The sequence below is a fragment of the Archocentrus centrarchus genome, chromosome 20 (genome assembly GCF_007364275.1).
Source record: "Archocentrus centrarchus isolate MPI-CPG fArcCen1 chromosome 20, fArcCen1, whole genome shotgun sequence".
In the NCBI taxonomy this organism is placed as follows: Eukaryota; Metazoa; Chordata; class Actinopteri; order Cichliformes; family Cichlidae; genus Archocentrus; species Archocentrus centrarchus.
This window is the reverse complement of record NC_044365.1, coordinates 15,738,526-15,754,690: the sequence shown is the minus strand read 5'-3', so window position 1 is coordinate 15,754,690 and position 16,165 is coordinate 15,738,526. Positions and strand designations below refer to the sequence as shown.

Genomic DNA, 16,165 nt, shown 5'->3' with positions numbered 1-16,165 from the left:
ATCAAACCTCACTGCCACACCTACCCAGCGCTCACCACAGGAACTACACCTGCTGCACCACAAAGGAAGCCAAACAAAGGAGCAAATCCTCCTTGAGGCTAATGTTGTCCCCCTGGTCTGTCTCCTAGCTTTCCTGTCTCCGTTTCTCTGTCATGTTGCAGCAAAGTCTAAAAAGATATATTACAGAAAAAAATACATTGTCACCAGTTACCTGCTCTACATATCCAGTCTTTACCCCATTTACATCAGTCACCTGGCTTTGGTGCGACACAGACAGACGCAGACGTCATTCTCGGGTTGGGACAACCTACTTTAAGCTCAGAGTTTAGCGCTGAGAAATGAGACTCTCATAAACAGGTGTGTTTGGAGTGAATAATGTTCCTCCTCACGCCATAAATAACTTTTTCTTTTTAAAAGACACCAGAGAAATTTCAGGGCTGTTAACCCTCTGTTTCCCTCCATGTCTCTCGCCCTCCCAGGCCTGGTATGCGTGGTCAAGCCGGAAGGCGTCCCCCAGCTCTGTCCGACTGATGAGATTGGTGAGCTCTGCGTCTGCTCCATCGCCACGGGGACATCGTACTACGGTCTGACGGGCATGACCAAGAACACCTTCGAGGTGAGGTGGCACGCACCCAAACACTGACACGTGATTGGTGAGGTTTCTTTTTACAGTAATTACTTATTAATCACAAGTCTGCCACTAATTGTAGCCTGTAGTGTAGTGGTTAACACATTTGCCTTATATGTGAACGATCCCCCGGTTTGAGGCTGAGAGGAGACACCCCTCAGGGGCTATGATCTAGTGTCAGGAAGGGCATCTGGGGTAAAATCTGTGCCAAGCCAAACGTGTGGATCCATCCACTGTGGGAATAAGGGAGCGGCTGCAAGTTTTTTAAACGCAATAATTGATGAGCAGCTTGATGTTACCAGTATGAACGTCCCAAATTAAAGAATATCTGTAATGTCCTCTGCAGGTTTACCCGGTGAGCTCCAGCGGGGGGCTGATCAGCGAGTATGCCTTCGTGCGGACCGGCCTGCTGGGCTTCATCGGCCCCGGCGGCCTCGTCTTCATCACCGGCAAGATGGACGGGCTCATCATGGTGAGCGGGCGGAGGCACAATGCAGATGACATCGTTGCCACTGCGCTCGCAGTGGAGCCAATGAAATTTGTCTACAGGGGCAGGTAAGGGTGAGGTGGGTGTGGGTGGGGAACGTCACAGTAGACTGTGTATAAATGATGGAAGTAGGTCTGAAAAGTGAAAGCAGAAAAGTTTCTAATTGATTAAACTGTTTCTCATTTAATCTGTGACCTCAGAAGACACTTTCCTGATGAGTTTATGTCTCCATCACTAGTTTCAAGTCTTATTGAATACAACATGTTTGTAATTTACTAAATTATGACCACTTTGAGTCAAATAGATGATAAATCAGTGTGTGCTTTGGGTGGGCCCTTATGATTGAGCATGTTTATCAGGCAGATCCACCCTTCACAACAACAACAACACACAATATCAAGCTAATTAGAACTGCTCCTGACAGTAATCGGAGGTTTCCAGCAGTCTATGAGAGCTCAGCTTCTCATAGTTATGGTTACTGATTCTCACACCATATATATCTATATCTTCATAATGTACAAAGGTTTAATGTGCAGTTTATTATAACTACACAATGTTGTCACATCACAGCACTTCCACCAGTTTAGTAAAAGCATAAACCCCAAAACACATGTGTGCACATGTGTTTTAATTCAGCATTCAGGTCAGAGGTGTTCCACTGTTTTAGGCATCTGCATATAAATTCTGACAGCACGCAGTAAGAGATGGAAAGCAGTTTGTTTTCTGCAACAATAAACCCTGAAGAGACAGCACGCTGTTTTAGAGTTTCACAAGTTTTAAAAGACTGAAGTTAAAAGGAGAAACACAAAGACTAAATTCCTCTGGCTGGATTTGAACCTGTGATATTGCAGTTACATATCTCACATTTCTCACATCACGTGACTCGACCACCAGTGAATCATTTTTATCATCGTTCTCATCGACAGCAGTTGAAAACCAGCCAGATGTCCGACATCGGTGCGCGGGCTGTCACGCTGATAAATGAGCAATGCCGCCGCTCATAATAAATCTAATAAAGTAGAGCAATAGTGGATGAATCCAGAAACAGTAATAGAGTGAAGTTTAATTGTGTCCACGGCCACCGAGGAGGAAATTCATCTTTTACCCGACAGCCTCTGATGACGTGTCTCGGAGCTATTTAAAGTTTGTACTCGGAGACGAAGCAGCTGCAGAAACATGACGAAGAAAAGCTGAAAGTTCATCAGGAGATAGTTTAACATTTATATTTCACATAAAGGTGTGCCTTTAGTTCTGCTTCTGTTTTTAATTCAGTTCAATTTTATTTATATAGCGCCAAATCACAACAAAGCACCTCGAGGTGCTTTATATTGTAGGTAAAGACCCTAAAATAATACAGAGAAAATCCAACAGTCAAAACAATCCCCAGTGAGCAGGGAAAACTCCCTTTTAACAGGAAGAAACCTCCAGCAGAACCAGGCTCAGGGAGGGGCAGCCATCTGCTGTGACCGGTTGGGGGTGAGGGGAGAGAGACAGGACAAAAGACATGCTGGTGAAGAGAGCCAGAGATTAATAATAACTAATGATTAAATGGAGAGTGGAGTATAAACAGAGTAAAAAGAGGTGAATGAAAAGAAACACTCAGTGCATCATGGGAACCCCCCAGCAGCATAACTAAGGGATGGTTCAGGGTCACCTGATCCAGCCCTACCTATAACCTTTATCATAAAGGAAAGTTTTAAGCCTAATCTTAGAGAGGGTGTCTGTGTCCTGAATCCAAGCTGGGAGCTGGTTCCACAGAAGAGGCGCCTGAAAGCTGAAGGCTCTGCTCCCATTATTACTGGAAGAAATGAAGAAGACAGAGAAAGAAAGAGAAGAAAATATGCAAACATGTGCAAAGAGAAGGAGGAAATTAAGGAGATAAGGAAACAAGAAGGTTACAAGGATAGAAACAGGACACATGAAAAGAAAAGGACAAAATGAAGGAGACAAAGATGGAAGAAGGAAATGGGAAAGGAAAGAAGTAGACAATGAACAAGGAAAAAAAGTGCGATCTGTTTGATGTGACTGTTCTGTCTGTGGTTGTTACTCGATGTGTGCAGTTCTGCTTTATGGTGCTTTACTGCCCTCACATACCACTGAACCCCGGTTAATGTCCACTGCAGCTCCACATTAAATATACAGAGAAAGTGAAACCTACCTGCATCAACCTGCAGTGGAGCTTCCATCTAAAGACCGATGACCTCTGGAGGTCAGTTTCTCAGTGACTCTGACTCATCCGACCTGTGTTTAGATCCCCGCGGTGCTCCTCTGATGTGACATCGCACACTCTCAGTGTGAGAAAACAAAAGGAAACACATTTGTCAAGTCTGGACATGTTCCAGATAATATAGCATAAGCTCTGCTTATAACTGTGTTATAACAACCTAAACAGTAAAGACAACTAATAAAAACAGAATGGAAAAAATAGACTATAAACGAGTCAGAATAGCTTAATAAAGTTTAAGATAGTAAAGCTGCTCTACCGGAAAAGAGCTCAGTAAATAGAATAAATAAAAATAAAGCAGCTGAGTCAGTTAAAAAGCAGAATAAAAATATGCCAAAAATATCTCTATAAAGTAAATTAACAATAAAACAGTAAAATGAAAATGATAGAAAACAAACAGCAAAAATAATAAAGAAATTGTGGATACATAAGATATATTAATAGATCAAAAGCTTGTGCAGTAGACACAACAGGAGCCTGAAACTCTCTCAGCCTCCAACTCTGCTTCCACAGCTTGAAGCTCTTTAGTGAAAGTGTGTTTAATTCAGGTGGGAGTCACCTGATCCAGGTTGGTGGTTTTGGGGCTGTCCTGACTGATGCCTCTGTCCTCTGTCCCTGCAGGATAGCCGTGTTCTCTGTGACGGTGCTGAGAGATGAGAGGATCGTGGTGGTGGCCGAGCAGAGACCAGACTCCACGGAAGAGGATAGCTTCCAGTGGATGAGCCGCGTGTTGCAGGTGCTTTTCCTGCACTTTGGATGTTCCATGGGGACATTCAGTCCCAACTACAGTCTGACCAAAATCTCTCCTGACTCTTTCTCAGGCCATAGACAGCATCCACGGGGTGGGTGTCTTCTGTCTGGCTCTGGTTCCGGCCAACACGCTTCCCAAGACTCCTCTGGGCGGCATCCACCTGTCAGAGATCAAGCAGCTGTACCTGGAGGGGGGGCTGCACCCCTGCAACGTCCTCATGTGCCCCCACACCTGCGTCACCAACCTGCCCAAACCGCGGCAGAAACAGCCAGGTGGGCGAGGGTCTGCTGTGGGTTTTTAGCTTGTAGCCGTGAGGGTAGTTGTTGTTGATGTGCTGATCCTGTTTGTGCGTGGCAGAGATCGGACCTGCCTCTGTGATGGTGGGAAATCTGGTGTCGGGGAAGAGAATCGCTCAGGCCAGCGGCAGAGACTTGGGACAGACTGATGACAATGACCAGGTGAGAGAGACAAAAACATATTTTATAATAAATAATAAAAAATGAGATGTTGGTTTATCACTCAGTTCAAGAAGATCACAGTTTGATTTAAAAACAAGCATCGCCCAAAAAAGGTCACTCCAAGTTCAAAAAGCTTTTTGTTGTGATAACAGGACATGAGATCAGATGATCAGACAAAAAAAATCATCTGCAGCTCTTTTGATAAACTATTAATAATTTAGTCGAGCAAAACCCTCAAACATTCTTTGATTCCAGCTTCTAGAACATTTCATATCAAAGAGAATATTTTTCATGATAACACGTCAAGACTTCACCTTCACTTCTGACTCAGTTAACTCTCAGGGAAGTTGTTCAGACCTCCATAAATATTTGCCAAACTAATCTACATAGTAGATATGTAGACACGTGCACTCATAGACACTTTATTAGGTACACCCTGCTCCCAGGCTGGACCCTCGTTTGTCTTCACAGCTGCCATATTTCTTTATGGCACAGATTCAACAAGGTGCTGGAAAAATTCCTCAGATATCATGTTGACATGATATAATCGCACAGCTGCTGGAGGTCTGATGATGTGAGTCTCCCACTCTGCCACATCAAGGCACTCTACTGGATTGAGATCTGGTGACTGAGGATGCAGTTAACTCACTGTCATGTTAAAGAAACCAGTTTGAGATGATCTGAGCTTTGTCTCATGGCCCATCATCCTGCTGGAAGCAGCTGTCAGAAGGTGGGTACACTGTGGTCATGAAGGCATGGACATGGTCAGCAACATTACTCAGGCTGTGTGTTTGAATGATGCTCAGGTGGTACTAAGGTACCATTACACCACCATCAGCCCTAACCATTGATACACGGTTCTGACCCAACCATCTGAAAGTTGCAGCAGAAATCAATCAGTGAACTTTAGTCTCAGTTTCCTGTTGTTAGCTGACACGAGTGGCAGCCGGTGTGATCTTCTGCTGCTGCTGTACCCCTTCTGCTTCAAGGTTTGATGTTCAGAGATGCTCTTCTGCATATCGTGGTTGTAGCGACTGTTATCTTCCTATCAGATTGAAGCAGAGTGGCCATTGTCCTCTGACCTCTGGCATCAACGATGCAGCTTCTCTCAGAGCTGCCGCTCACTGGATATTTTCTCTTTTCTGGATTGTTCTCTGTAAGCCCCAGAGATGGTTGTGCTGGAAAATCCCAGCAGATCAGCAGTTTCTGAAATATCAGACCAGCCTGTGTGGCCACGCTCACTTACCTCACCTTTCTTCCTCGTTCTGGTGCTCAGTTTGAACTTCAACAGGTCATCCTGGTCCTATCTACATGACTAAATGCATCGGGATGTTGTCATGTGTTTGGCTGAGTAGATACCCAACCCCCATGCTTTTAAAGAATATCAATTTATTAAATTGCCATTATTATGTTGTTACATTTTTACCCCTCAGCCTAAAAAGGCTCATGGGGTATTGTTCTAACCCCACCAGGTGATAGCTTGAGAACGATGTGACCTAGGCTGTTCAAACTCACACCAGAGATACATCTATACTAAAAATGTCTGGGTGTGTTTGAATCTCGGCGACCTTGACTTCAAGGTCAGAGGTCAAGGTTTCTGAAAATCTTGTGAGTGCGATAACTGGAGAAAGCTGTCACTTATGTTTTTCAGATTGATTCCATAGATGCATCTAAACCTGTCAGATGACTTCATCCTGACCACAATAATGCCAATCAGAAAGTGACGGTATTATCAGTGATTTAATTTTATCATGATTTTAGCATTTCTTATTCCTGGTTCTCACTCAGCATTTTGAGTTTGGGTTGATTCAGTGAATAAAGCCACTGAGCCTCATTCAGTGTCTTTTTTTATGAAATCTGTTTATATGTTAATAATTACAGAACTGAGTGATTGTTTTTCCTATTTACTGATTACCTTTCTGAACAGGCCGCTTACGTTTTCGGACAAATTCCGGCATCATTCACGTCAGTCTGCAGCATTTAACTGCCCATAAATGTGCTCTTCAGAGGCAGCTTCTTTTTTTAAGCCTGCTTTGAAATTTCACCGCCTGTGATATTGATTAAACTGCTTTAATGTGCCGGACAGAAGGCAGCGACTCAGCAGTAAAAAGCAGTAAGTGGTGAGTAAGCACACAGTGACGTGGAGTTCACCTGATGGTTAAAAACTTGAGACTTTTGTACACGCTCTGCAGTCTCTGTGATATTGGCTCTGAATTTTATGTCTCGTCTGCTTTGCAGTTTTCTCTTAAAATGCTGATGTGACAATAATTGAAATGATGGGTGAAACCATCGTTTTATTCCCCTCATAAACATGTTTGATGCGTCTCTGCTGGTATTTGCAGTAAAATGAGATCAGCAAGACTTACAGAACTTTTAAAGGAGTGTTTCCTGTTATAGAAGAAATGTTTGAAATCAGATCTCAGTGAAGTGTTGATGCTCTGTGTTTCAGTTCCTGTTCCTGTCTGAAGTTTTGCAGTGGAGAGCTCAGACCACACCGGACCACATCCTCTACACCCTGCTCAGCTCCCGGGTAACGGCACAGCCACACCCACTGACAACTTCCATAGATTATGTGACATGAAGTCAGCGTCTGAACTGAGCCTCAGCTTATCTTCTAACCAGGATCAGTGGATCAGTCATGGCACCGCTGTGATTTTAAGGTTCTAAGAGCAAGGACAGGATTACAATCAGCACCAAACAACTTAAACTCTAACAAGTTAATTGCTGTTTACCCCTGTAGAGTTTTGGGCATCTGTTATGGTCCGGGGTCTGTTGGACCCTGTGTGTTTTGTTTTGGCTTTATTTTTGTTGTGGGGTTTGGTTATGTTTTGATTTTTTGATTGTTTCCACACTCCCTGATTTCCTTGTGTGTGTTTAAGCCCTCAGTTTTTCTCTGTTCCTTGTTGCGGTGTCGTCAGTGTTCCCCCTTCGTAGCTGTGTGTTTCCCAGTTTAGTTTTGTTTTTCTGTTTTCTCCCAGGCTTCGTGTTTATTTCTGCCATGGTTGAGATTTTGGGTTTTTGAATTATAATAATAATAATAATGCCTTAGACTTATAAAGTGCTTTTCAAGGTACTCAAAGATGCTTTACAATTCTACGCACTATTAGTTCACATCTCAATCATACTTGGTGATGGTAAGCTACTATTGTAGCCACAGCTGCCCTGGGACAGTCTGACAGGAGCGTGGCTGCCAAATCGCACCTACGACCACCACCAAACACCAACCACATTCACACTGTGGGTTAAGTGTCTTGCCAACCTTCCAGTTGCGAGGTGAGCACCTACCCACTGAGCCACTGCCACCCACACACATCTCAGTCACCTGCTAATTAAGCAGTTTTAAGTTCAGTCCTGTCCTGTCCATATTTGATGGGTTTAGCACTGAGGGATTATGAGCTAATTGTACAAAGTGAAAAACAGGCTTCAAACAAAATAACTGAACAATTAAAGCTCCTCAAGTGGCCATTTGAGGAACTGCAGTTTCTGCCACTTTAGCCTTGTAGGTTGCATGAACGCACTTCTTGATGTCTCACACCTTCCCCCTGTTTCACCCTCTGCAGGGGGCTGTGTCCAGCTCTCTTACCTGTCTGCAGCTGCATAAGAGGGCGGAGCGAGTGGCGGCTCTGCTGATGGAGAGAGGCGGTCTGCAGGAAGGAGATCACGTCGCTCTGGTATACCCACCAGGTCAGGGGCAATACAGATGTTACACCTGTTGTTCACATGACAGCACCTGGAGATTTCATTCATACCCCTCTCTCTCTCTCTTTCTGTGCTGCAGGTATTGACCTGATTGCAGCTTTTTATGGCTGCCTGTACGCCGGCTGTGTTCCCATCACGGTGCGACCGCCTCACCCTCAGAACATCTCCACCACCCTGCCCACAGTTAAGATGATTGTCGAGGTCAGTTCTTAATTTGTCTGTTAAACCAGTCTCTCTTTCAGTCAGACCTCCAGGGTTCAAGCTCTTGATCCCAGCTAATCCCAGTATGGTATGGCTGTAGCTGACTTCTGATCCCCTCTGGAGCAAATGGAGCTTAATTTCTTCTTCTGTCTTTCTCTTTCTAACTGTGCAGGTGAGTCACTCGGCCTGTGTGATGACCACCGCTGTCATCTGTAAGCTGCTGCGCTCCAAAGAGGCCACGGCCACCGTGGACATCAGGAACTGGCCACCAGTCCTGGACACTGGTACTGTGTTTCACTCTTAGCTACACTGAGAAATCAATCTCACCTCATCTGCTTTCATTTAATATAAATATTGTCAAACACAGCATTTTCTTTTGCTTTTGTCCTTCCCAAAAATCTGAAAGTTGCTCAGTTTGAGCCAAAAGAGTAAAAGTGAGGAACAAGATCTGGAGGAATCATCCTTAAAATATCCAGAAGTAAAACTCTCATGGTTTTCTTAGGTGTGTCCTGGAGCTTCTGTGATGTTGGGATCACTTAGAGTCCACTCTGTGCATCATGTGACAGCTGACAGGTTTCTGCTCCCTGTCCCTCGTCCCCTGGCCACTATGCAGGCCTTCCAACTCTGCGAGACCCAGAGACACTGAACCTTTCAGAGTTGGCTGCTGCCTGGAGCTCTTTTTGCCCCCCAGACATCCTGCTGGCTGCAGGACCAGCAGCACAACCCCGTGTCAGCAACCAGCCTACTTTATTCATTTGAACCACTCCTTTTAAGGAGATATTCTTTAAAAATGCATGCTTCAGGCAAGTTCATTAACTCCGTGATGTTTATTAAGTCTATGATGATATTACATTGATGGTACTATTATAATTACTGACTGAAGCTAGCTATGATCGAGCAGCCTCCTGCAGCAGCGTTCTTGTTCTCCTGTGTTGGCCCCATAAAGTCTGCAAACAGCTGGAGCTGCAGGCCTCAAGTTTCATACATGTGCCGAAGGTTTTTTTTTCTCCTTGTAATGGTAACGATTGTCCAGCCAGTCAGAAACTGGTTGAATGAGTGTGAATATTGAAAATTCTAAATATGAATATTGAAGGTGCAGGAAATATATTACAGGAACAAACATATTCCAAGACTCCAAAAAGAGATGCTTATCAAAAGAACTCACATATTCAGATTAATACATTATCTCTGTCACTTCTCACACACATGCACAACACAGTGTGTTCACATTGTGTTTTTTTTCCAGTATGAATACAGATTTAGAGCACTTGTGAGGATCTGTGGGACTGAGTGAAAATAAACATGAGTGCTCCTGATTATAAAGGAGCATCTCACCCTGTATTACAGTGATATTCATTGGTGTGTTTTACCAGATGGGGAGGAGGAGGGGATACATCAGGCTGCATGTGTGCACACACAGCTTGTTAGCACTGTTTGTTGTTGGTTTGCTCTTCCCCTGGGATTTGTTGACAGACAAATCCAGAATATCACCACGCTCGTGCTTTAAAGCAGTCTGTCTGTCATGGTGCAGCAGAATATTCTAGTCCCTGTTCAAGCTGCTGGAGACGCTCTGTGGGTTCATCTGGAGGTCAGGTTTGAAATGTGTCCTCTTGAGTGCAATGAAATAAATATGTGTGTCTGTGTCTGTGTGTGTGCTGCAGATGACCTGCCAAAGAAGAAGCCTCCAGCTCTCTATAAGCCCACCAACCCGGATGGCCTGGCCTATCTGGACTTCAGCGTGTCGACGACCGGCATGTTGGCCGGAGTTCAGGTCAGCTCAGCGTTAATCCTCACCAAACCACCGTTGCCTGGGCCCACTCCCCTCCTCTTCCTCCTCCTTTAGTCATTACTTTCCTCATTCCAGAGGGAAATTCAGCCATCAGTGCAGCAGGAAAATGAGTAAACAGAAAGCAGAATGAAAGCACATTTGGTTCACAGTCCAAGAGCTTAGTCCTCACACACAACTGAGACTATCTCACTTTCCACAAAATGACATTTTAAGAGTAAATTTCAGTTAAAATTAATTGTGAATCTTCCTATCTTGTTCCTTGTTTGTCTCTTTGTGTGTGTTGTGTGTCTCCCTCCCCTTCCCTCTCCAGATGTCCCATAATGCAGTTGCAGCCTTCTGTCGGTCAGTGAAGCTGCAGTGTGAGCTGTATCCGTCCAGGGAAGTGGCCATCTGTCTGGATCCCTACTGCGGCCTCGGCTTCGTCCTCTGGTGTCTCTGCAGGTCGGTGCAGCTCTCGAATGCGTCTCCACCCACTTACACGTCATTAAATATGCATTCATCACTCTGTAGTCTTTTAATATTGCACTTCTCATTGTGTTAAAGAATGGATGGTCAAAATCAAAGCAGCACAGATATGAACTGTATGTAGCTTCAGTAGATTATTATACACAAACCACCCAATTTAGAATGTCTAACCATCATAATTGCAAAATATTAGTATATGCAGGAAGTCACTCAGTGACACAGAATCCAGTCGGCGTGATGTGAAGCTGCGCAAAGGATGGAATAACACCAGAGACACAGCCAGTTTCCAGAAAAGGAAATCAAAACAGATCGCAATGATTATATATATATAAAACTCAACTTTAATATAGCCTCTATATATATATATATATATATATATATATATATATATATATATATATATATATATATATATATATATATATAGAGTTAAGGCTTTTTTTTAGCTTAAATTTACAGATGTCAGTTTTCTACAGCTTAATTTGAAGAAAAGATCCAATAATTTCATGAAATCTGTTTAAGCCCCAGAATGATTAAACTTGACAATGAAGGCATCTAACTGTTGTTGATAAGCGAGCTCTTTCATTTATGAACATGTAATATCATATCTATACTGTGTTCAGTTAAATAAGAGGTTTAAAGTATCTGCAGATCTTTGAATTATGTTTTCATTTACATTTACATTGCACTGAACAGGAGTGGCCCTCCAATCTCATTGTACATCCTGTATAATGACAATAAAGGCATTCTATCTATCTATCTATTTTACAGAGACACTCGTGTTTTTAGGAGAGGTCGTAAATAACAAGAGAGAAATTATTTATAACACACTGTAATGTAGTTGTAAGCTGATGAGGGATTTATTTAAGTGTTTATTGATGTATTTTCACTAAAAGGTGGAAAGGAAAATATCCTTTTATCATGGAAGGTTTGGTTACACTCAAATAAAGTCACAAAATTCCCCAACCTACTTCTGTTACAAACAGTGATTTGCATTTGTAATATTAATGTTTAAAGATCTGCGGCCGTCTTTAAAAGTTTAAATCTCTGCACGTCTGCTTACCTTCAAACTCTCGGCTCATAAATTCTGTCACGAGCAGATATCGGCTGTAGATTTCTTGTCCTCCCCGGTGACGGTAAAACGCTAACTCACATTTACATCAGATGGTTATGAGATACAGCCCTGTGGTTTTCACTGTCTGGGAAATAAATTTTAATCATATGTGTGACAGATTGTACAGTGAATAAATGTTTTATTGTCCAAATCATTTCAGTACATAACCAGATCTTCATCTGTCTTCTGACATTGCTGTTTGTAAACATTTAACATAACTTCTGTCTTATTATTGTGAGTTGGTGGCTGACACATGCAGTAAATATACCTTTGTGTTGTCTGCAGTGTGTATTCTGGACACCAGTCCATCCTGATCCCTCCGGTGGAGCTGGAGTCCAACCCAGCGCTGTGGCTGCTGGCCGTCAGCCAGCTGAGGGTGCGAGACACCTTCTGCTCCTACAGCGTCATGGAGCTCTGCACCAAAGGACTCGGCCTGCAGACCGAGGCGCTCAAGGTCAGCAGCGACACTGACACTGTCTGTTTCAGGTTCTGTCTGTTTACGTATTTAGACCTTTTTCAAACCCGAGAGGTTTTCCAGGAAGCTGCAGATGCAGAAAACTGAGCTGTAAGCAGTCCTTCGATTGAGGGGAAAAAAGCTGGTGGTGCAGGAAAAATAAGAAGTCAGAATAAAAGCCAAACTTAGAGCCTGATGGTAGAAAAACTCCCAAAACTCAGTTCAGACTGCTGGTGTCAAAAGAAGATGTTATGCCAATAATACATCGTGTTTTATTGGATTTAATTCTTTGTTAAGTTTAAAAAAAAAGTCCAACATGAAAAATGACAGCCTGGCAGTGGCCACGGACTGAGAGAATATTTTGAAGCCATGTTTTACATCCAGCACACACACATATCTCTGCATGGGATACGATGTGTTCCAGCGTTTTGTTTACTTTGTGTGCAAAAGATAAGTTCCCATGAATAAGTCATGGTCTGGTCTCCCCCTGATTGTACTGATTCCTTTCTGTTGGTCATTCCTTAATCAGCCCTCTGTGTATAAATAGTCCTGTTTCCCCCGTAAGCCTTGATTGTACCCACGGACCGCTAGAGACACGACAGTAGAACAGTCATTCCTTTGTTCTGTCTTTGGGTCCTCACCCTTATAATCCAGACACCCTGACATAATAACTGTGGATGATGGCCCATGGTTACCAGAAAGAAAAGGCCAAACTTACTGTTTCAGGCTTTTGTTGAGCTGAGTGGCTCTACTCCTGCAAACCCTGCAGGCTGGTCTGCTGAGGAAGAGTCAAATTAAACTCTGGTTTAGAATTAAGAAGACAGCAACAGTGCAGGCATGGAAATCTGTGCATAGAGACAGAGATGCTGTTGATGAACATAATACACTTGCTGATTTTAGCAGGAATCATGAAATAGAAATATGAAATACATGTTAGGTTAATTGGTGGTCTGAACTGGCTGTAGGTGTGAATGTAAAGTAGATAAAGGGCCTAAGAGCAGAGAATAAAGTGCTGTGTGAAAAGGTGAGTGTGGGTTGTAGTGTGAATTGCTTTGAGGGCTCAGTAAGACACAAAGCATAAATGCCTGTTGATGGGAGCATGTGCACACCAACCAGCCAACCCTGTTAGCAGCAGTCTCTGTGCAGCAGCCTCTGTGAGCTCAGTGCCATATGAACAAGCTTTCCACCTGCTGTAGGTCCTGGTTGAAGTAGCCCTCAGGTTTCAGCAGATCTCCAGAGCAGAACAAGGACCACTGTCACCGAGTGATCTCCAGGATAGCTGCTTATGGTCTGCCTGAATGTGGGATGTGAGTCTGTGTCGCAGTAACAGTGATGGGTCATTAGACAGGAAGTACCAGATAAGGTGGTTAACTTTCAAAATAAGTAGGTAACTTTTATCTCTGGGAAACAGCATTTTGGCCTCACCTCCCTCTAAAGTTGAGTCATCGCTGAGCTACATTTCCAGTGTTCTAAAACCCACCGGCCACAGTCTGAAGTTTCATCAAGATTTGTGCCAAAGCAACATAATTACAGGTGGAGTGAACTCTAAATTGAAACATCAGATAAACCCTCTGAGTCCATGTGAGTGACACTGCTTCACTCATCCTCTCCTCTGGCTCAGCCGTAATAAACTCTGTCTCCATCTGCTGAGCCCGAGGACACATCTGAGAGCTGGAGTTGCAGACGCCTCTGATTGGTCACGGATGGAAGCCACAGAGTTAATTTTAGTGACTATCTGTCTTTAAGTCTCCATGGAGACTGAGCATTAAATGCTGAGAGAAAAGTAGAAAGAAAGCACGTTTTTCTGGTCTCGTTTACAGCTGAGATGAAACCAACTTCATGCTTTTGGACTTTTTTAATGCAACACCTACAGAAGAAGAGATTCGAGGGTTGTTATTATTCTGCTGAACTAACAAAGTAACAGAGGCAGGCTGTTTTTTCTCATTCCAGCTGTCCACACTTGTACTCTGTGTGGTTAGAATTTTTTTCCCCCCATCTCTTTGGCAGGCTCGGGGTCTGGATCTGTCCCGGGTTCGGGCCTGTGTGGTGGTGGCAGAGGAGAGGCCCAGGATGGCGCTCACACACTCTTTCTCCAAGCTCTTCAAAGACCTCGGCCTTCACCCGCGCTCTGTCAGCACGGCCTTTGGCTGCAGAGTCAACCTGGCCATTTGCCTGCAGGTAAGAACTCTAAAGCAGCAGCTCCTGCAGGCTGTACTGTACATGCTGTTATCACAAGACATGGTAGATTAATAATGGAGCTTTGCTACTGGAAGCTTTTATCCTGAGAATATTCTGCAGCTTAAAATCTTTGCATTTTTATCATCAGGTCAGGGACGTTCCCACTGACTGATTCTGGTCCAAAAGTAAGAAAACTTGGACGAGGATCCACTTTTCCTAAACAAATATCTGACACTGCTGATCACATTGTTCAGTAAAGTAAGTGCACCATTGAGCATATAATAATAAGGAATCAGAAAGTGAAGCCTGATCATGACAAACACACTTTGTTGGCAGGAAATCTGCTGAACCAGCACTCCCTTTCTCAGTGTTTGGGAGCTTTTGTCCTGATATTCTTGCACGTTAAAACAAAATTAAAACTTGTAACCATAAATCATGATATTTACCCCCATCTGTGACCTGCTCTTCTTTGTGGCTTCCTTTAGAAACTTCCTGGATTTGTGTCCTCTGTATACTCATATGCAGGAGTCTGTTTGTGCCTTCTTTCCTGTGCCTTCCCTTCCCTCCTCTTGTTTCGGCACTGATCCCTTTGTTTTTGCACCGCGGTGGCTCACGTGTGGCACTGCTCTCTGACAGCAGCAGCGTCCTGGTTGAACCCCAGGTCAGGGCAGGGCTCTTCTGTGTGGAACTTGACTATTAATAAAAACACAATAGGTTATTCTGCTGCCGCTGTGCTCTTCACAAAGCCACTGGCTTACAGTTTGAGTTCGTCCAAAGGGGTCCACCAGCTCCTCCTCCACTTTCTGACCACTTGCTCTGTGATTGGCTGCAGGGCACTTCAGGACCAGACCCTACTACTGTGTACGTGGACATGAGAGCACTGCGTCACGACAGGTACGATAACCTGTCAGCCACATTTCGCCTCTCTTTACTGTGAAACGTTTGACAGCAACATGTTTCTTCCAGGGTTCGATTAGTGGAGAGAGGTTCTCCTCACAGTCTGCCCTTGATGGAGTCTGGCAAGGTGAGCGTATTAATATTTCTACATTAAAATTTACACGTGGTTTCACAGCAGATCAAACGCCACCGAAGTTAATTTCGAGGCGATTCATGAAATTTTAGGTAAAACATGAACTGATACTGAGCAGCTGACAGTGAATCAATAAGACTCACAGAGATGAAGACGTAGATTGAATGACAGCACGTTCCAGGACTGTTTTGTGCTCTTCACTGCGTGTCCTCCCACACTGAGTGAGTCAAAGCAGGCAGCAGGTTTGAGTCCATGACGAGCCTTCAAATCTTCATCCTCCCTCTCTGTCGGCGGGTGTGTGGGAGGAGAGTCGGCCGTTAGATAGCTGTCAAACACGTTGGCTTGTCCATTAGTGCAGCTGCAGACCTGAAAACTTTTACAGGGTTTATATTAGGATTCAGGTCTCTGTGAGGAGGATGAGGACTTAAACATACCCCAGGAAAAAAATGTATGTATCAAACAGTTTTTATTTCCTGAGCTTTCCCCAACTCTCTGCCTCCAACAGGCTGTGCAGAGATTTGTGTGAAGGCCTGAAGTATGTGTCAGCTGCCTCAGTAGCTCTCCTCTGTTAGCTTAGAGGAGGAACTACAGTCACCAAAGTGGCCACGGCCTGAACTTTAAGTTCCTGCTTCCTGGTTTTATTCTCACTTGCGCCGACTATCACGCCACGCAGTTCACGTCTGCACC

At 43.9% G+C, this 16,165-nt stretch overlaps 1 protein-coding gene and 1 pseudogene across 1 annotated transcript in view; both read left to right on the top strand.

Moving 5' to 3' along the window:
• The window catches only part of LOC115799243 (disco-interacting protein 2 homolog C-like), a 55,486-nt pseudogene extending 54,299 nt beyond the window's left edge, over positions 1–1,187 (top strand).
• A 5,412-nt stretch (positions 1,188–6,599) lies between these two features.
• Positions 6,600–16,165, top strand: part of LOC115799930 (disco-interacting protein 2 homolog C-like) — an 11,714-nt gene continuing 2,148 nt past the window's right edge. The window contains exons 1-11 of the mRNA XM_030757216.1: positions 6,600–6,668; positions 6,998–7,078; positions 8,109–8,232; positions 8,327–8,448; positions 8,621–8,732; positions 10,110–10,219; positions 10,548–10,678; positions 12,102–12,270; positions 14,278–14,448; positions 15,281–15,342; positions 15,415–15,472. Coding sequence (XP_030613076.1) covers positions 8,178–8,232; positions 8,327–8,448; positions 8,621–8,732; positions 10,110–10,219; positions 10,548–10,678; positions 12,102–12,270; positions 14,278–14,448; positions 15,281–15,342; positions 15,415–15,472 — 990 coding nt within the window. The 5' untranslated portion in view covers positions 6,600–6,668; positions 6,998–7,078; positions 8,109–8,177. The remainder of the gene's footprint in view (positions 6,669–6,997; positions 7,079–8,108; positions 8,233–8,326; positions 8,449–8,620; positions 8,733–10,109; positions 10,220–10,547; positions 10,679–12,101; positions 12,271–14,277; positions 14,449–15,280; positions 15,343–15,414; positions 15,473–16,165) is intronic.